Source organism: Ranitomeya variabilis, chromosome 3 (genome assembly GCF_051348905.1).
Source record: "Ranitomeya variabilis isolate aRanVar5 chromosome 3, aRanVar5.hap1, whole genome shotgun sequence".
Classification (NCBI taxonomy): domain Eukaryota; kingdom Metazoa; phylum Chordata; class Amphibia; order Anura; family Dendrobatidae; genus Ranitomeya; species Ranitomeya variabilis.
In genome coordinates, this window is record NC_135234.1 from 215,843,295 (window position 1) to 215,865,104 (window position 21,810).

Below are 21,810 nucleotides of genomic sequence, written 5' to 3' on the forward strand. Positions count from 1 at the left end.
AGGCGACATGACGTCACTACATTGCTCTATATGCAGAAAAGGGCGATGAAGTGTAAAGTTTATTTTTTGTGTGGAAAGTGGCTTTATTACTTTTGGAGGGGGCAATGATGGCGGTTTATGGAACATGTAATACTTGTTTCGCCCCCATCCACTTACACACAGGGATTTTTACTGACACACATGAGACATTCCTTGTGTCAGGTAAGTATTGTGTATCATGGGTTTCTATGTGTTTTACAGCTGCGGACCCGGCCTCCAACGTGGCCGCTTTAAGAATAGCAGTCGCCCTTTTAAGAGCGGCCGCCGAAGTCGAATACGAGGCTGTGACGTCACAGTGGAAGTGATCCGGCATCGGAACTAGAGAAGTCGGACTCCAGTGCTCTCGGCTCCGTCTGTAGTGAGAAGGATCAGGGGGCCCTTCCCCCACTCGTCTCTAGGGGCCCAGCTTATTGTCGGGGCCCTCGCTTGATCTTCTCGTACGATCTACATGTACCGATCGTTGTGCTAGGCGGTCGCTAGATACGGGCCGGTGTGTGGGACGTGCTTTCCCCGGCAGTACTGGTGGAAGGTTACATCAGGTGCAGCCATACCGTGTTCTGTGGTGGAAGAGCGCACGGATCCAAGATGATGAACCCCGGGCACCCCTTCCTCAACCCCCCGCCACAGCAGCCGCCGCAGCCGGCGCCACAGTACAAGTCTGCGCTACCCATAAAGAAGAACGCCATCACTGATGACTACAAGGTCACCAACCAGGTGCTGGGACTGGGCATCAACGGCAAAGTCCTGGAGATCTTCAGCAAGAAGACTGGGGAGAAGTTTGCCTTGAAGGTAAATGTGGAGGTGGGGCAGGTCCTGGTGACAATAGGGAGCAGATGGCATGTGGTCATTCATGTCATCTCCCTGGTTCTGGGATGTCAGGAGAACTGCTCTGGTGGTGCACAGTGTATTGTTAGGCTACGTTCACATTTGCGTTGTGCGCCGCAGCGTCGGCGCCGCAGCGCACAACGCAAACAAAAACGCAGCAAAACGCATGCACAACGCTGCGTTTTGCGCCGCATGCGTCCTTTTTTTAATTGATTTTGGACGCAGCAAAAATGCAACTTGCTGCGTCCTCTGCGCCCGGACGCGGGCGCCGCAGCGACGCATGCGGCGCAAAACGCAAGTGCGACGCATGTCCATGCGCCCCCATGTTAAATATAGGGGCGCATGACGCATGCGGCGCCGCTGCGGCGCTGACCGCAAATGTGAACGTAGCCTTACCTATGCCTCGTGTGACCTCTAGATCCATGGTGGAGCAAGACGTGTATCGGTGGTGGTGTGGGATCCAGAATAATGATCAACCAGGGCCAACATGTCATTTATGGTGAGCTAATGTCCACAGAGGTGGCAGCAGGGTGAGATCCAGATTCGTGGTGAGACAATGTCGGTGGATGTGGCAGGGTGAGATCCAGATTTGTGGTGATCCAGGGTCGGTGGATGTGGCGGCAGGGTGAGATCCAGATTTGTGGTGACCCAGGGTCATATGTGGCGGCAGGGTGAGATCCAGATTTGTGGTGACCCAGGGTCATATGTGGCGGCAGGGTGAGATCCAGATTTGTGGTGACCCAGGGTCATATGTGGCGGCAGGGTGAGATCCAGATTTGTGGTGACCCAGGGTCATATGTGGCGGCAGGGTGAGATCCAGATTTGTGGTGACCCAGGGTCATATATGGCGGCAGGGTGAGATCCAGATTTGTGGTGACCCAGGGTCATATGTGGCAGCAGGGTGAGATCCAGATTTGTGGTGACCCAGGGTCATATGTGGCAGCAGGGTGAGATTCAGATTTGCGGTGACCCAGGGTCATATGTGGCAGCAGGGTGAGATTCAGATTTGCGGTGAGCCAGGGTCACTGGATGTGGCGGCAGGGTGAGATCCAGATTTGTGGTGAGCCACGGTCGGTGGATGAGTTGGCACGGTGAGATCCAGATTCGTGTTGAGCCAGGGTCTGTGGATGTGGGGACAGGGTAAGATCCAGACTTATGGTGAGCCAGGGTCCGTGGATGTGGTGGCAGGGTAAGATCCAGATTCGTGGTGAGACAATGACGGTGGATGTGGCGGCAGGGTGAGATCCAGATTCATGGTGAGCCAGGGTTGGTGGATGTGGCAGCAGGGTGAGATCCAGATTTTTGGTGACCCAGGGTCATATGTGGCGGCAGGGTGAGATCCAGATTCATGGTGATCCAGGGTCGGTGTATGTGGTGGCAGGGTGAGATCCAGATTTGTGGTGAGCCAGGGTCTGTGGATGTGGCCGCAGGGTGAGATCCAGATTCGTGGTGAGCCAGGGTCTGTGGATGTGGCGGCAGGGTGAGATCCAGATTTGTGGTGAGCCAGGGTCGGTGGATGTGGTGGCAGGGTGAGATCCAGATTTGTGGTGAGCCAGGGTTGATAGATGTGGGGACAGGTGAGATCCAGATTCGTGGTGAGCCAGAGTCTGTGGATGTGGCAGCAGGGTAAGATCCCGATTCGTGGTGAGCCAGGGTCTGTGTCTTTGGTGTTATGAAAGCTCCAGGGTTCTGAGGACATTACTGATTTACTTGGTCCATGGTCTGTGATCAGTCTTGGGAGTAGCAGCTCCAGAGTGGCAGTGGATTTGGACATGTCCTGTACAAACATATGCAGATGTCTAAAAATCTCGACCCAAGCGCGGACTCTACTTTGGTCTCTGAACCCACAGGAGTTTGGGTTGGATCGGGACTGTGCGTTGCGGACAGTGCTTGGAACGAGTTTCACAGATGTCTTCTTGGGCCCCTAATATTAGCAGACTCTCCTTTCTGTGTCGGCCCAGGTCTCTTGTGAGCAGGTATTTAATAAGGTGAGAACCTCTAGTTTACGTAGGGGATCCTACTGGTCCAGCATCTTTGGTGGTTGCTGGAGACCCTGACAATGGCCCTGACCTGATGGTAACAAGCTCCAGCTGCTGGTCACAGGAGTTCCTGGCTCATGGCCTTGGCTAACGTGAGCTGCTGGCAGGAGCTTGGTGTGGAGGCGGTCTATGCACCGTTCATAAATTATGAAGTTTCCTCTTTATAGAAAATCTGTCCGTTGCAATGTCGTAAGGAGAAGGAAGTTCTTGCACAGGGCTGAGACTCTGGAGACGTACACCAGGGGGTTGCTGCTTTCTTTAATAACCTCTTTAGGATGGGCTGATATGGTGGCAGATGTGGCTTTGCTTTAGCAGAACTTCTCAAGTGTTTGACTGACAAGTGCAGAGAATGCTTGACAGCTGCTTGGCCCAATCAGTGCTGTGTGTGGACAGAGGCAGCGCCAGGGACACCTGTCAGGGATATTGGAGCACGTGAAGCGCTGAGCGCTTCCCCTGGCTGTTTCCTTATTTAGCCTGTAATAGTAAGATGAGACGGAGCGCTGCCTCTAGTAATGTGCTGCCGGCGATGACTATGAATCCGGCACGTCATTATGTATGTGTGTAGAGGACTGCAGCACTGCATGTAGAAAGTGATTGAGTCGGGGGTTGTTTCTTCTTATACTGACTACACGGGGCCGGACCTCTACAGGTCCTTCTCAAAAAATTAGCATATAGTGTTAAATTTCATTATTTACCATAATGTAATGATTACAATTAAACTTTCATATATTATAGATTCATTATCCACCAACTGAAATTTGTCAGGTCTTTTATTGTTTTAATACTGATGATTTTGGCATACAACTCCTGATAACCCAAAAAACCTGTCTCAATAAATTAGCATATCAAGAAAAGGTTCTCTAAACGACCTATTACCCTAATCTTCTGAATCAACTAATTAACTCTAAACACATGCAAAAGATACCTGAGGCTTTTAAAAATTCCCTGCCTGGTTCATTACTCAAAACCCCCATCATGGGTAAGACTAGCGACCTGACAGATGTCAAGAAGGCCATCATTGACACCCTCAAGCAAGAGGGTAAGACCCAGAAAGAAATTTCTCAACAAATAGGCTGTTCCCAGAGTGCTGTATCAAGGCACCTCAATGGTAAGTCTGTTGGAAGGAAACAATGTGGCAGAAAACGCTGTACAACGAGAAGAGGTGACCGGACCCTGAGGAAGATTGTGGAGAAGGACCGATTCCAGACCTTGGGGAACCTGAGGAAGCAGTGGACTGAGTCTGGTGTGGAAACATCCAGAGCCACCGTGCACAGGCGTGTGCAGGAAATGGGCTACAGAGAAGCAGCACTGGACTGTTGCTAAGTGGTCCCAAGTACTTTTTTCTGATGAAAGCAAATTTTGCATGTCATTCGGAAATCAAGGTGCCAGAGTCTGGAGGAAGACTGGGGAGAAGGAAATGCCAAAATGCCTGAAGTCCAGTGTCAAGTGCCCACAGTCAGTGATGGTGTGGGGTGCCATGTCAGCTGCTGGTGTTGGTCCACTGTGTTTCATCAAGGGCAGGGTCAATGCAGCTAGCTATCAGGAGATTTTGGAGCACTTCATGCTTCCATCGGCTGAAATGCTTTATGGAGATGAAGATTTCATTTTCCAGCACGACCTGGCACCTGCTCACAGTGCCAAAACCACTGGTAAATGGTTTACTGACCATGGTATTACTGTGCTCAATTGGCCTGCCAACTCTCCTGACCTGAACCCCATAGAGAATCTGTGGGATATTGTGAAGAGAAAGTTGAGAGACGCAAGACCCAACACTCTGGATGAGCTTAAGGCCGCTATTGAAGCATCCTGGGCCTCCATAACATCTCAGCAGTGTCACAGGCTGATTGCCTCCATGCCACGCCGCATTGAAGCAGTCATTTCTGCCAAAGGATTCCCGACCAAGTATTGAGTGCATAACTGAACATTATTATTTGATGGTTTTTTTGTTTGTTATTAAAAAACACTTTTATTTGATTGGACGGGTGAAATATGCTAATTTATTGAGACAGGTTTTTTGGGTTTTCAGGAGTTGTATGCCAAAATCATCAGTATTAAAACAATAAAAGACCTGACAAATTTCAGTTGGTGGATAATGAATCTATAATATATGAAAGTTTAATTGTAATCATTACATTATGGTAAATAATGAAATTTAACACTATATGCTAATTTTTTGAGAAGGACCTGTATAATATGAGTGATCGCCTTGTCTTGTGACTTGGGTGTTTTTTCTTTTTTTTCCAGTATCTGATTTTCCTGTATCTGTGGTTAGCCATCAACCAGGTAGCATTTTGTTATTGCTGCAGTTCAGAGAGGTAGGACCAATCGCAGATATTTGCTGTAGGCAAAATGCTGAGTTCCCCCTGCCATGAAGTGACGTCATGAACATGCAGACTGTGTGTAGACTGATTGTAGTGCACTTCTGACTCCATGGATGATTTGCTCCTGACTTGTTTTGGTGAATTCTCCATTAAACAATTCTGCGGAATCTTCTGTGACCTCTGTGTTACGGTATTCCTCCTATAAATGTATTGACATTTGGGTGTTACTATTAGTCCCTGCAGAGGGCGACTGATGGGCTAAGATCATTGTGTAGGCACATACACCCCATTTTTAATTCATTCATACGCTTCTAAGCGGGACAGCTCAATGGTATAGGAAAAGATGGACTAATATTTCAGTAGGGAGGTCCTCCTGCCCAGGTCTACTATGTATGGACCAAAGCTTTGGAATGGACACCAAGGACGGCTGTTGGAGGAAACGTGTTTGGCTGCCCACAGCTTTCCTGTAGTCTGGTCCCCACTGAGTCTTCTTTCAGAAATGGAGTTGTCCCGATGGGGAACGTTTGAAGATCTTAAGTCTATAGCTTATAGATGGTGTACAGTTGTCATTCTCAAACATTAGCTAACCCTAAAATAAAAAATGTTTTGAAAGGGAATCTGCTGTCACCTTTTTTTTTTTTTTCCCACATGGAAGCAGTGGTATGGCTGTTTGGGCTCTTGTCCCCCAACTTAAAAAAAAAAAAAAATAAAATTAATTACCGTATATATATTCGAAGGATGCTGAAATCGCACATCAGATCTCGATGAATAAGTGCTACAAGTTGAAAATCTTTAATATAAATTTGTGTAATTCGTTGAGACCGACCAAAATGATGCATCAAGGGTCCGTGGTAACCTAGATCTTTTTTCAAAGCAAGATCGATTAAAGGCATGGATGGGTGGGCTTGGTGAGGAAAAATTCTCTGACCCTAGACCTAGAAAGCTGCTTTGTGGGTAACTTGAATGGAGATGGTGAGGCAGGTTCTCTTCTAACATCACAAATTCTTTTCTGGATGAATGGGCAAAAATTCTCAGACCTCTCCAAAATCTTCTAGAGAGCCTTCCCAAAAGAATAGGGGCTGTTATAGGGGAGACCAACTCCTTAATAATACCTGTGGATTTAGTATGGTGTTCCTCCTGATCAGCCGCTCTTTGCTGACTGCGTCATCATGCAGTGTATGATCATAATGATACATTGCTGTAACTAATGTCACCTTCTAATTGCCTGTCATTCATAGTTTTATTAAATTTACTGTGAACATATGATCTTTTTTTTCCTTTTGCGTGTGATGTCATAGTCTTGGCTGACTTCTCGTAACTTCCTCTCATTTTCTTTCATTTTGTTGTGTCTGAAGTGCAAAATGATGAAAATAAAATAAAAAAAAAAGTAGAAAATTCCCAGTTCAGTTTTCTTGTTGTAATCTAGTAATGATCTACTGTTTCCTGCATCGTTTGCTTTTCACTTCAAGAATGGCTTGTATCATTGAGTCCAGGAAAATGTTGCGTTTTAATGGAGTTGCCAGATATTCTGTATTTGTGGTGGCGTGGACCTGCATATTCGGCTTAGTCTCCAGTAATCGTGCTTTTTATTTCTGAGGGTATTACAGGAATATATACAGTACAATAAAGTATTCAGACCCCTTTAAATTCTTCACTCTGTGTCATTGCAGCCATTTGGTAAATTCAAAAAGTTCATTTTTTTTTTTTCTCATTAATGTACACTCTGCGCCCCATCTTGACTGATAGGCTGCCGTCACACTAGCAGTATTTGGTCAGTATTTTACATCAGTATGTGTAAGCCAAAACCAGGAGTGGAACAATTAGAGGAAAAGTATAATAAACATATGCACCATTCTGTATTTATCACCCACTCCTGGTTTTGGCTTACAAATACTGATGTAAAATCCTGACCAAATACTGCTAGTGTGATGCCAGCCATAAAAACAGAAATGTAAATTTTTTTGCAAATTTAATAAAAAATAAAAACTGAAATATCACATGGTCATAAGTATTCAGACCCTTTGCTCAGTATTGAGTGTAAGCCCCCTTTTGAGCCATACAGCCATGAGTCTTCTTGGGAAAGATGCAACAAGTTTTTCACACCTGGATTTGGGGATCCTCTGCCATTCTTCCTTGCAGATCCTCTCCAGTTCCGTCAGGTTGGATGGTGGACGTTGGTGGACAGTGATTTTCAGGTCTCTCCAGAGATGCTCAATTGGGTTTAGGTCAGGGCTCTGGCTGGGCCAGTCAAGAATGGTCACAGAGTTGTTCTGAAGCCACTCCTTTATTTTAGCTGTGTGCTTAGGGTCATTGTCTTGTTGGAAGGTGAACCTTTGGCCAGGTCTGTGGTCCAGAGCACTCTGGAAGAGGTTTTCATCCAGGATATCTCTGTACTTGGCCGCATTTACGGTATGTCAAATTGCCTCTTCAGAGAAAAAGAGGACTTGAACTCTATAGCGCCACCTATTGGAAGTAGCAATCCTACAAGTCACAATCAACCCTTTAAAGGGAATCTGTCACCCCCCAGAATCGAGGGTGAGGTAAACCCACCGGCATCAGGGGCTTATCTACAGCATTCTGGAATGCTGTAGATAAGCCCCTGATGTATCCTAAAAGATGAGAAAAAGAGGTTAGATTATACTCACCCAGGGACGGTCCTGCTGCTGGTCCGGTCCCTCCCATCTTCATCAGATGACTTCCTCTTCTTGTCTTCAGGCTGCGGCTCCGGCGCAGACGTACTTTGCCCTGTTGAGGGCAGAGCAAAGTGTTGCAGTGCGCAGGCGCCGTGCCTCTCTGACCTTTCTTTTCTTTTTTTTTTTTTTTGTTTTTCTTAACTCCATTCAACAATGAAGAAAACTAGCTGTCTCTTGAGCAAAAGACACTGGCAAAATGCTCAAAAATATGCCTGGACTCTGTAAGTGACATAGCTGGAATCAGGGTCTCTGCCTCTACACTATGCTGCACACAGAATTTGTAGCAAAAGCCTGGTGGCTTTCTCTTTAATTTATTGCTTAAAGTGCTTCTTCGGTAGTGTGTGTGTGTTTTTTTTTTTTTTTTTCCAAAGTAGAGTCCACCTGCAAAAAGTCATCTGCACATAACATAAACCGCGTGTTCTTTCTGCCCTACAGCAGGAGGTGCAGTATAGCCGTAACATGCAAGGAATAACTTAGTTTTTTTCTTTTTAATTGGTATATAATTTTTTGACAATCACTTATCTATTTCATCGAAGGCAAACTTAAGTGTCCTAAATATTGTTTCAGAAAACCCTTTTTAGAATGAATCTTTACTGCCACATCATTATCTGGTTCTCCACTCTACAAGGACTTATGTGTACATGGTAACATCACAGCAGCCCTCTACAGCTTCAATCTGCTCTCTGCTTACTAACATGCACTTTATAGATTGGTAAAGCAGTGTGGGGATGAGGGATGGAGCTGGGTTGCAATATGAATGCTGGATCATGCTGTACAGCTGCCGAGTTCTGTTACCATGGTGACATATAGGCCTGCATAGGGCCTGTACACTTTAAACCAGAAGATTTTTAACTAATGTTATTTGCAAAGTTGCTCTTTGTAATGTCATATGCGTTGCACCAACTCACATTGGTTACGCTTTATATACGTAAAGCGGGTGAAATTACAGCGCCATGAAAGTTTGGGCACCCCTAGTCAAAATGACTGTTATTGTGAACCATTAAGTTGAAGATTAATGATCTCTAAAAGGCCTAAAGATGGCACATTTCCTTTATATCACTGACCGCTCACTCAGGATCACGTGACCCTGGCTGCAGCGGCTGCTAAAGTCACATCAAGTACCATAATGCCTTGCTTCACCCAGGTGTGACCCAGTTGTGCACCTCCCAAATGACCTTGCTGTGGGCGGAGTTTCACCACATGTCACCGCCCAGAATCGCGCTGGATAATGGATCTCATGACCTTATTGTTGCAAATCATACTGATGGCGTTGAATCCAAAGATATCCGAGGCAGCATAGAGATCCTTATAGAAATCCAATTTATTCTAGAATATTTAAAACTTCCCAGCAGTGAGGAAACAAAAGCTGAGCCATGTTTCGGCCAAATGGCCTTTCTGAAGTCTAAAATACAGTCACAGTACACAGACCTACACACAGCTTTATATCCTACAGGATTAATGGGCCCCACCACCTCCTCGGCCCGTCCCAGTAGCCACAGGAACCATCTAGTGTAGCAAATAAATCACTTTTTAAAAAGAAATATGTCCATATATACAAACATGTTTTGCAGAAAAGATAAAAAAGAATCCATAGGGGTATAACCTACAGGAAACATCAGCATTTCTATATGAGAACATGGAGCCACATTTCATCAAATCCATCAAAGGCTATAAAATGTAATTTCCATTTATTAGGGTCAGGTATGTGTGGTGCCACATGATATAGCCAGCAATAATCTAGGCTTATTCAAGTACTTGGATCAAACTTACTGTAATCCACCAGCGACGAGATAGGACAGCTGGGCAGATAGTGATGTGTATGAGAAAGCTGGTGATGTATATGAAGACTATTGAGCTATATAGGAAAAAGACAATTACCTGAAGTTATATGCAGGCAACAATGTAGTAGATATCGATATTACGAAATACCAAAAATTAAATATTAAAACATACCTGTGACCCGTGTGTAACATCGTTATACTCCCTGTCCCCATTAGATACTAAATGTACTATTCCATAGCAGACAATATTGCCTTTATAAGCGAATGAAGATGTTACACAGCCAAGGAAACTCTCCGTTGGTTTCGGAGAAAGAAAATAAAGCTGCTAGAGTGGCCCAGACAATCATGTGACCTGGATGCAATAGAAAATGTATGGAAGAAACTAAAGCTCAGAGTTCATAGAGCCCAAGGAAAGTTCAGAATTTGAAGAGTGCGGAAGAATGAGCCAAGATCACACCTGAGCAATGCCTGCGACTAGTTTCTCCATACAGGAGGCATCTTGAAGCTGTCACCACCAATAAAGGCTTTTGTACGAAGTATTACCGGTAATTGAATTTCAGTAAATGTGTTCAATACTTTTTTTTCCCTGTGTCCGTTCTCTTTATGGCACATAAGTTAGTTTATGAACATCTATGGTTTGCTGTCTTAGCCTGGGTGGATTGGATGGGTTGTTATCGACATCTGGTGAGAATTTCATGTCAATAGCATCTTTAGAAATATATTTATTTAAAAAAATTGGTGACATGCTCAATACTTATTTCACATGATGTTTGTATGTATCTGAAATATTATAGTCCTGGTCTAACTGTGGACTTTCACTTTAAATGCTGGCTGTGCTGTGACAAGTAGCATGTGCTTGGCTGTGTGTATACTGGATGAAGCATCTAATTATGATCCCTTAAATACAAGGTGCATGATCTTGTGGACATACCAGACGGGGCAGGTTGTAGAGGCCCGCCCTGCTTCTATGGAAAGTATTTGCAGGGAATGGTCGGTTACATAATCTACAGCAGTCTACCTTGCAGAGATGAGCCGGAGACGAGAGGGTTAACCGTTCTAATGCTGTCTAGTTGCCAGGGTATTACACTGTCTGCAGTGTTGGTTCAGAGCCCAAATTGTGCCTCTGTTCTGTGAGACCAGCTCAGGGCAACTTGTGATTAATTGTTGCCAGGAACATGCAGCTTAGATTAATGCTGCCACGTGAGGCATTAAAGGGAACCTGTCAGGTCATTTTACCATCCTAATCCACAGCCATACCATAGTAGATGACCTGCCAGTCATTGGGTACATGCCCACATCTGTTTTTCATAGGCATAATGTAAATGAATGTGGGCAGCAATGTAGCAGCGGCATAGAGTAGACATGGCCTATGAGATGTCTCTACAGCTCCGTACCATGACCTTCGGCTGGACGTGTCCATGTAACTGGGTATACTCACATCATCTCTTGATTCTTCTTCATGTTGTGGCTGCACTAGTGCAATTCCACCTCTGGAAATTCACCAGCTACTACACATTTAAAGGGGTTTTAGTTTGGAAATTATCAATGGACTAGAACAGTGTTCCCCAATTCCAGTCCTCAAGAGCCACCACCGAGTCATGTTTTCAGGATTTCATTAGTATTGCCCAGGGGATAATTGCAGTATCTGCACAAGCAGGAATTCCATCACCTGGGCAATACTAAGGAAATCCTGAAAACATGACCCGGTGGTGGCTCTTGAGGACTGGAATTGGGGAACACTGCGCTAGGAGATGGCTTCCTAACTGCTGGAACCCTCGCTGATCCCAAGGACCTGGGCTCTGAATGGAGTGGTGGTCAGTCATGCGCACTGCCACAACATTCCTTCTTCTGGGAGCTACGATGGCATAACACTGAGTTCGTCTGGTCATCTCTGATGGAGTGGCTGGGCTATGCATTTGACTGGCCACCACTACATTTAGAGCATCGGTACTCGTAAATATGTCATAAATGTGAGTCAAGAAATTCCCTTTATAATGCCCGTATACTTTCATCTTGTGTATGGGGTGGACTGGACTCGGATGTGTCTTGATAGCAGGGGTCTGATGATATAGGAAGTTAGATTGGGCTGAGGAAAGCGTGCATTTGAGTAGGGGGTCCGAGACGAAGAGTTGTGTAGATGACTTCTACTGAAGAAATGGGCGCCTCCAGCTGCTTTATTACCCGATCAGGCCTGTATGTGAACCTCATTGTCCGTGTCCTCTTTCTTTTGGATAGGAAGTTGTGATACGAGTGGCTGAGGGTAAGCCTTCATTGACGAATATTCTGTGGGAGCTGGAGAGACCCGGGGTCAGGTGACAGCCTTGTTTGCCAGCACTGTGTGCGTTTCAATGACATCAATGGCCTGTGCTGCTCTTTCTGTCACTATGTTGATGGGACACATGAGATCGTATTACTGGATATTCATTTCATCTCACTTTTGCTGATCTCATTTGTTCGGTCTCCATCACAAGGTTAGGTCTTATTTTTGTCTCCCCGTTTCCTCATTTCCCCTCTCCGATTCTCTGGTATTTTTATAGTTCTTGCACAATAACCAGCGTTGTCTGTCTTCACCTTGCTGTCATGTGGTGAAGCCGAGGAGTTTCCTCTCAATGAATGTTAGAAAAGCAGCTAAGGGTTTTTCTAGAGGAAGTTTCTTGGTAAGGACTGTAATATCAGGATTCTTGCACCTCATGCGCTCCACCCCTCTCAGCTATTCCGTGCCTGGGAACGTGATGGAATATTTCGCATATTTTTTCTTTTTAAGCTAAATGTAGTCCCTTCACATTATTGGTGATATGTGTTTTGTATAGTTTGTCTTGTTCAACCATATTAAAGATCCTGTAAACCAGGCGACTTTTTATTTTTTTTCCTCCGCATTCATTTGGAAAAAATAACATGCAAGTATTGACCCCCTTCACGACCGATGACTTATAAGTACGTAATCGGTTGTGTCCCTGCCTTTGATGCGGGCTCCGGTGCTGTGTCCTCATCTTTCCCTACATGTGACAGATGCACATGACGGCTGGTCAGATCAGCTAACAGCCATGGGTGGATTGGCGATTCACCTGTGGCTTTTAAGGTAAATGCTGCTGTCAGTCTGACAGTGGCATTTAACACGCACTGTTACAAGACGCGCCCATCGACACCCTTGTCACTGGATCGCGAGGCATCAATGGGTTATCGTTAGTGATGAATGAGTATACTGGTTGCTTGGGTTTTCCCGAGCTCGCTCGGGTGGTCTCCGAGTATTTGTAACTGCTCAGAGATTTAGTTTTTGTTGATACAGCTGCATGATTTACGGCTGCTAGCCAGCCTGAGTACATGTGGGGGTTACTAGGGAATCCCCACATGTATTCAAGCTTTCTATCAGCTGTAAATCATGCAGCTGAGGCAAGGAAAACTAAATCTCCGAGCAGTTACAAATACTCGGAGACCACCCGAGCAATGAGTATACTCGCTCATCACTAGTTATCAGGAAAGCCAGGGTCTGCAAAAGTGGGGTCTTGTGACACTTCCGGCTAGTGTGTGTTAAATTCCTGTCATTTAAAATCCCTGCTATTCGGGGCCAGCGCTCTTCTGGCCCTGCTACCTGGGGGGGCAGCGCTCGCTTCTAGCCCTGCTACCCTGGGGTGCAGCGCTCTTCTTACCAGAATAATACAAGCAATGTAATGATAGCTTCGACACCCGTCTGCAATACGGACAAGCACATGTAGCTAGTCACTTCTGCAATTTTGTGCAATGACAGGCCCGTTTTTCAATATGGCCACCTGAACACTGCATGAGTTCAGTCATCATCCAGCAATAACTGGAGTCCAATCATTGCTTGAAGGGCAGGTAGTGAACAGCCAAGATTAGGCCACATTCACACTTTCAGTATTTGGTCAGTTTTTTACCTCAGTGTTTTTAATGTGAAACCAGGAGGGGAACAATCAGAGGAGAAGTATAATAGAAACATGTCGCCCTTTCTGTATTTATCACCCTCTCCTGGTTTTGGTTTACAAATACTGAGGTAAAATACTGAACGTGGCCTCACCGTTTCTCCGTTATAGGAAGATGGGGTGTGAGCCGCAGCTTCTGACTGATCCCATATGTTCCGTCACACCTTCCCTGCAGCTTTGCCTCACACAGAACCTAGCAGTGCCTCCGCATCCATCTCCGTCCAAGCTCCTCTGCTATCGCATATATGGCAAGGAATGAATACCGCAAAAATTCTAAAGACTGTCGGTCCGATCTCAATGATGTATGAGGTATTGAAAGCGGTTGCCAACAAAGGATTACTGACATATTTGTGGCCACAAAATGAAGTATTGTTAGATCAGTAGCTTGCAGTTTTGCTCTTCCACAAGTGGATTTTTCTTTTTTGAGCTGTTTTCCTTGTAAATGTGACACCGGTGTAAGGAGCGAGTTGCGAAGTCTGATTTTTCAGTGTGTCCAGAATTGTGCATACAGGGCAGTGTGATATGCCAGACATGTCTACCAGGATTAACTCATTAAGGATATTTGCACACATCGTCTTTCGGGCAAATTCCTCCTGAAAAAGCACAAAAAAAGTCAGAGAATAAGTGTATGCACCGCATAGTCAAAACACAATTGATGGCAAATTGATCAATAAATGATGTATTCATACATGATGTTCGCATACCTCCCAACTTTTGAAGATGGGAAAGAGGGACAAAGTTTGCGGCGCGCTTCGCGCGCCGCGGCAAATTTTAGGCCACGCCTCTGACCACACCCATTCATAATTAGTCACACCCATATCCACGTCCCAAGCACACCCATTTAGCACTGCTGATCACACTGTTTCATATACAATAGTTATAAACAAAAAAATATGGCCACACAGTGCTCCATACTGTATAATGACCACACATGATGCCCCATACTGTATAATGGCCACACATGACGCTCCATACTGTATAATGAACACACATGACGCTCCATACTGTATAATGACCGCATGCATACTGTATAATGGCCGCACATGACGCTCCATACTGTATAATGAACACACATGACGCTCCATACTGTATAATGACCGCATGCATACTGTATAATGGCCGCACATGATGCTCCATACTGTATAATGACCGCACATGATGCTCCATACTGTATAATGACCGCACATGATGCTCCATACTGTATAATGGCCGCACATGATGCTCCATACTGTATAATGACCGCATGCATACTGTATAATGGCCGCACATGATGCTCCATACTGTATAATGAACGCACATGATGCTCCATACTGTATAATGACCGCACATGATGCTCCATACTGTATAATGACCGCACATGATGCCCCATATTGTATAATGACCGCACATGATGCTCCATACTGTATACTGGCTGCACATGATGCTCCATACTGTATAATGAACACACATGATGCTCCATACTGTATAATGGCCACACATGATGCTCCATATTGTATAATGACCGCACATGATGCTCCATACTGTATACTGGCTGCACATGATGCTCCATACTGTATAATGACCGCACATGATGCTCCATACTGTATAATGACTGCACATGATGCTCCATACTGTATAATGGCCGCACATGATGCTCCATACTGTATAATGACCGCACATGATGCTCCATACTGTATAATGACCACACATGATGCTCCATATTGTATAATGACCGCACATGATGCTCCATACTGTATACTGGCTGCACATGATGCTCCTTACTGTATAATGACTGCACATGATGCTCCATATTGTATAATGACCACACATGATGCTCCATACTGTATACTGGCTGCACATGATGCTCCATATTGTATAATGACCGCACATGATGCTCCATACTGTATAATGACTGCACATGATGCTCCATACTGTATAATGACCCCACATGATGCTCCATACTGTATTATGGCCACAGTTCTCCATACTGTATAATGACATACAAGCACGCAGCTCACACACATGCAGCATCACACACACACAGTATCACACATACACACGCAGCATCACAAACGCAGCTCACAAACACATGCAGCTTTGACACAAATGCATCACACATGCAGCCATCACACACACACACAGCCATCACACACACACGCAGTCATCACACACACACGCAGCCATCACACACACACGCAGTCATCACACACACACGCAGTCATCACACACACACGCAGCCATCACACACACACACGCAGCCATCACACACACACACGCAGCCATCACACACACACACGCAGCCATCACACACACGCAGCCATCACACACACACACACACGCAGCCATCACACACACACGCAGCCATCACACACATGCAGCCATCACACACACCCAGCCATCACACACACCCAGCCATCACACACACACACACCCAGCCATCACACACACACCCAGCCATCACACACACACCCAGCCATCACACACACACCCAGCCATCACACACACACCCAGCCATCACACACACACACTCAGCCATCACACACACACACCCAGCCATCACACACACACACCCAGCCATCACACACACCCAGCCATCACACACACCCATACCTCCCAACTTTTGAAGATGGGAAAGAGGGACAAAGTTTGCTGGCTGCACATGATGCTCCATACTGTATAATGGCCACACATGATGCTCCATACTGTATAATGACCACACATGATGCTCCATACTGTATAATGGCCACACATGATGCTCCATACTGTATAATGACCACACATGATGCTCCATACTGTATAATGACCGCACATGATGCTCCATACTGTATAATGACCGCACATGATGCTCCATATTGTATAATGACCGCACATGATGCTCCTTACTGTATAATGACCGCACATGATGCTCCATACTGTATAATGACCGCACATGATGCTCCATACTGTATAATGACCGCACATGATGCTCCATACTGTATACTGGCTGCACATGATGCTCCATATTGTATAATGACCGCACATGATGCTCCATATTGTATAATGACCACACATGATGCTCCATACTGTATAATGACCACACATGATGCTCCATATTGTATAATGACCGCACATGATGCTCCATACTGTATAATGACCACACATGATGCTCCATACTGTATAATGACCACACATGATGCCCCATACTGTATAATGACCACACATGATGCCCCATACTGTATAATGACCGCACATGATGCTCCATACTGTATAATGACCGCACATGATGCTCCATACTGTATAATGACCGCACATGATGCTCCATATTGTATAATGACCGCACATGATGCTCCATACTGTATAATGACCACACATGATGCTCCATACTGTATAATGACCACACATGATGCCCCATACTGTATAATGACCACACATGATGCCCCATACTGTATAATGACCGCACATGATGCTCCATACTGTATAATGACCGCACATGATGCTCCATATTGTATAATGACCGCACATGATGCTCCATACTGTATAATGACCGCACATGATGCTCCATACTGTATAATGACCGCACATGATGCTCCATACTGTATAATGACCGCACATGATGCTCCATACTGTATACTGGCTGCACATGATGCTCCTTACTGTATAATGACTGCACATGATGCTCCATATTGTATAATGACCACACATGATGCTCCATACTGTATACTGGCTGCACATGATGCTCCATATTGTATAATGACCGCACATGATGCTCCATACTGTATAATGACTGCACATGATGCTCCATACTGTATAATGACCCCACATGATGCTCCATACTGTATAATGGCCACAGTTCTCCATACTGTATAATGACATACAGGCACGCAGCTCACACACATGCAGCATCACACACACACAGTATCACACATACACACGCAGCATCACAAACGCAGCTCACAAACACATGCAGCTTTGACACAAATGCATCACACATGCAGCCATCACACACACACACAGCCATCACACACACGCAGCCATCACACACACACACGCAGCCATCACACACACACACGCAGCCATCACACACACACACGCAGCCATCACACACACACGCAGCCATCACACACACACGCAGCCATCACACACACACACACACACACGCAGCCATCACACACACACACGCAGCCATCACACACACACACACACGCAGCCATCACACACATGCAGCCATCACACACACCCAGCCATCACACACACCCAGCCATCACACACACCCAGCCATCACACACACCCAGCCATCACACACACCCAGCCATCACACACACCCAGCCATCACACACACCCAGCCATCACACACACACACACCCAGCCATCACACACACCCAGCCATCACACACACCCAGCCATCACACACACCCAGCCATCACACACACCCAGCCATCACACACACCCAGCCATCACACACACCCAGCCATCACACACACACACACCCAGCCATCACACACACACACACACCCAGCCATCACACACACACACTCAGCCATCACACACACACACCCAGCCATCACACACACACACCCAGCCATCACACACACACACCCAGCCATCACACACACACACCCAGCCATCACACACACCAGATACCTCATACACACATGACACACACACAAATGCAGCATCACACATCTCACACACACACACACATCACACACACACACAATCTCCTCTGTGGTGCAGGGGCGGGTGATCTGTCCATGTGCAGCTCTTCAGTTTCTCCGGCTGCTCACAGCTCTGCACTGTCCCGGCACCTCCCCCGTCTCTCCTTCTCTGCCGGGATAGCAGCTAAGAGCAGGAGACGCCAGAGCTCTGTGCACACACCTCAGGTAGTGAGTCGCTGACCTCTCATCTTGATCGCTGCTGGCTCTCTTCCTCAGCGTGGCAGCGCCGCACACACAGGGGGCGGGGGCGGGATTGGGATCGGTCGGGAGGAGACCCAGCATGTATAAGAAAAAAAAAACAGCCACAAACCTAATCGGGCTCTCTCTACGTCCCGGAAGTGGGCGGGGCTTCACCGGCGGCCGCAAACTCGGGATTTTAAATGCCCGAAGCGGGACAGCGGGACCCCGGTGCCAAAGCGGGACTGTCACGCTGAAATCGGGACGGTTGGGAGGTATGGATGTTCGGTACATTCCCATTTACATAGACATTATTTGATAAAGTGCAATGATGGCAGCAGCATGGTGATACAGCAGACATGACATTAAAGGGTTGTCCCCTACTTTAATATTTCTGGATGGTTCATTAACCCACCGATCAGCTGATGTGACCAGTGTATGTAGCAGTACAGGAGAGTTTGCTGCATAATTTAGTGGCCGTTGTCGAGATCTGCATCTCTGCTACTATTCTTATGTGTCCTTGCCGTCTGGTGCGGTTATCGCTAATTGGACAATGTGTTTTCCCTATAGGTTTCTATGGGTATTGTATTATGTCTTGGCACAGTTTGTAAGTAATGAAGACGTCCTGTGGTAAGAACAGGACAAACGTCTGAACACACCTTTCTACCTTCCTACATGTCTAGAAGTTGTGTGGCTGAGCTACCAATATACAATACATGATTGCATGTGCAGATTTGTTCCTTGTGTCTTGGGTACACAGGCGTTACGGATCATTCATATTTCTTGCTTCTAAAACTCAATCGATTTCCTACAAATGTCATATCGCCGGTAGAGTAGTACTTTAATTTCTCTGTCGCCCATGACTGCACCACGGAGAGAGGGGATCCGCCCACCAAGGACAGGAAACCTACAGATAAAAAGGCGGTACCACTCTCCCGCATCAGTTGGTTTCCTGTCCTTGATGGGAGACCTACAGACTTACCAGAAGAAAGATCGTCGTGGGATTCTGGGGCCAATCAGTCCAACTCAGGCAGCGGGGGTCCCCCTGCCTCGGCTGGTGTGGTGACCCGAGGCGCCACCGCTGGGGCTAGTGAGCCTCTAGGGTGTGCGGGGGAGGTGACATGGAGTTCGCGGTCACCTCCTCAGCTAAGATGCAGCAGCGCAACATCCAGGGGGGTCCCTCTGTGGTTGCGGGAGGAGCGGCGCGGCTCTCCTTTTGGAAGCGTCAGCCTGCACACTGCATAGCCGGCCGGCGTGCAGGGAACCGCGCGTTAAGGAGGCAGGCTGCAAAGAGACCGGGAGCTCCGGTGGGCAGCATCTCGTGCGTGGCCCATCGCGGGCCAACTGCGCGTGCGCGAGATTTGGGAGACACGTGATAGCGGCCCACTGCGCAGGCGCCGGTAGGCTGCGCTTCTGCGCGGGCGACGGCAAGAGGCGCTTCTGTGCAGGCGCCGGAAGAGGCGCTTCTGCGCAGGTGCTGGAAAAGGTGCATCTGTGCAGGCGCATATTCAAATGAAGCGGCTAGAATCACCGCCGCATAAAAAGGGAGCTGCTTCAGTTAACCGTGGGCAAAAGGAGCCGCAGCACCAATCGCAGCACTAGCCAGCCGCAGTACGAGCCACAGCCTACAGTCACAGCTATGAGCGACCTGGCATCACCCTTACCAGAATCACCAGCAGCATGGCCGCAGCAGCAGCAAAAACGGCGATAACAAAAAGGACACCAGGATACCACCGGTAAAGAACGCCAAAGGTCCCAGCATAGCAAGGAGTCAAGTACGGCGTCGGGGGGGGGGGGGAAAAGAGATGCAGAGCATCCCCAACCGATATTTATGGGTCCTTGAGGTGGTAAGTGATCTTCGTGAAAGTTAGAAACAGTAAGGGTATTATTTTGTCTTTCCAGTCCACCACCTGACAGCACCATTGGAGGACGTCCTTCTTATCCGTAGTGGGACAGGAACCACAAGTTAAAAGGACCCTCCCCACTCCACCCATCAGTGTTTTTCCTGTCCCACTGCGGATAGGAACTGCAAGACGCCCTCCGACGGTGCTATGCAGATGGTGGGGATCGAGGGGCCCAGCCTTTCCCTTCCCCGCCGCAAGATATCTGCGGCTGATACCTGCCATGGGGGGTCCCTCAGCCTCCCCAGTGTAGCGCTGCTCCTGGGGTCCGGTCCGCTTCCTCCTCGGGGGGCTCTCGGCCCGGGTGCCTGCATGCCGGGAGGTGTATGCGGCGACCGCTTCCAGCAGCGGCCGGCTCCAGCGTGCGGCCGCGGTTTCCGGGTCCAGCGGCCGCGTCACTTCCGGTCGCGACGACCGCGTCACTTCCGGTGCGACCAGCATGGAGGATGACGCCGGCAGCAGCGCCGGCCTCGGTGAGGGGCTCAGCGCGGTCACCGCAGCGGCGGTAAGGAGAGCAGGATCAACCAGGTAAAACCTATATAATCTCACCAGGGGGGTCTGTATACCGCCGGCCATCCTGACAGGGAGCACTCGGCTATACGTAGAATTGTCACTAATGGAGGAGACTGCCAGACCTGAGGGGACTGACCAGCTTCAGGGGCACGTGAGTGGGCTATGCAAAGCCATACCACAAAGCTCACCCCTCCCCCTGCTTCCTACTTACGGTGCCACGTGTCTCTATTTTACCCTAGGCTGAGCCTTCCATCCCCACAGCCGAAAGAAAAAAATCGGGGAAAAATAAATGCCCGATATGTTCCACTAAGTTTCCGGAAAACTGGCGGAAACCATTGTGCAAATCGTGCACATCCAAAATTGTGGGTGATGAGCAGACAGCGCTGCTATCCAGTATGAGGACCATGATACGACAGGAGGTTCAGGCTTCTATCTCAAGCTTGAAGTTTCCCCAGGCTACTCAGTCAGAACCGCAGACTTCACGGAAGAGGCCGAGGGAATCTAGCCCCTCTTCCGAGGGTGAGGTTTCGGGGGATTCCGACCAGGATGAAAGAGACGGATCTGTGGGCAGAGGGAAGAGATATCTCTTCTCCGCAACAGACACGGATGAGCTTCTTTATGCTGTGCGTAACACCATGCAGCTACAAGATACACCAGAGGAGACCTCGATCCAGGACGAGATGTTTGGCGGATTACATGCCCAAGTGACAAAAGTCTTCCCCGTCAACAACCACATTCGTTCCATGATCCTGGAAGAGTGGCAGGAAGCGGAGAAGAAGCTAGTGATTCCCAGGGACTTTAGACTTCGTCTGCCTTACAACCCTGAGGACATTAAAGTGTGGGATGAAGTACCCAAGATCGATGTCCCACTAGCAAAGGTGGCGAAGAAGACCTCAATCCCATTTGAGGA

At 47.3% G+C, this 21,810-nt stretch overlaps 1 protein-coding gene across 1 annotated transcript in view; it reads left to right on the plus strand.

The window, feature by feature from the left end:
- Positions 1 to 298: 298 nt before the first annotated feature.
- Positions 299 to 21,810, plus strand: part of MAPKAPK2 (MAPK activated protein kinase 2) — a 70,980-nt gene continuing 49,468 nt past the window's right edge. The window contains exon 1 of the mRNA XM_077295168.1: positions 299 to 828. Coding sequence (XP_077151283.1) covers positions 625 to 828 — 204 coding nt within the window. The 5' untranslated portion in view covers positions 299 to 624. The remainder of the gene's footprint in view (positions 829 to 21,810) is intronic.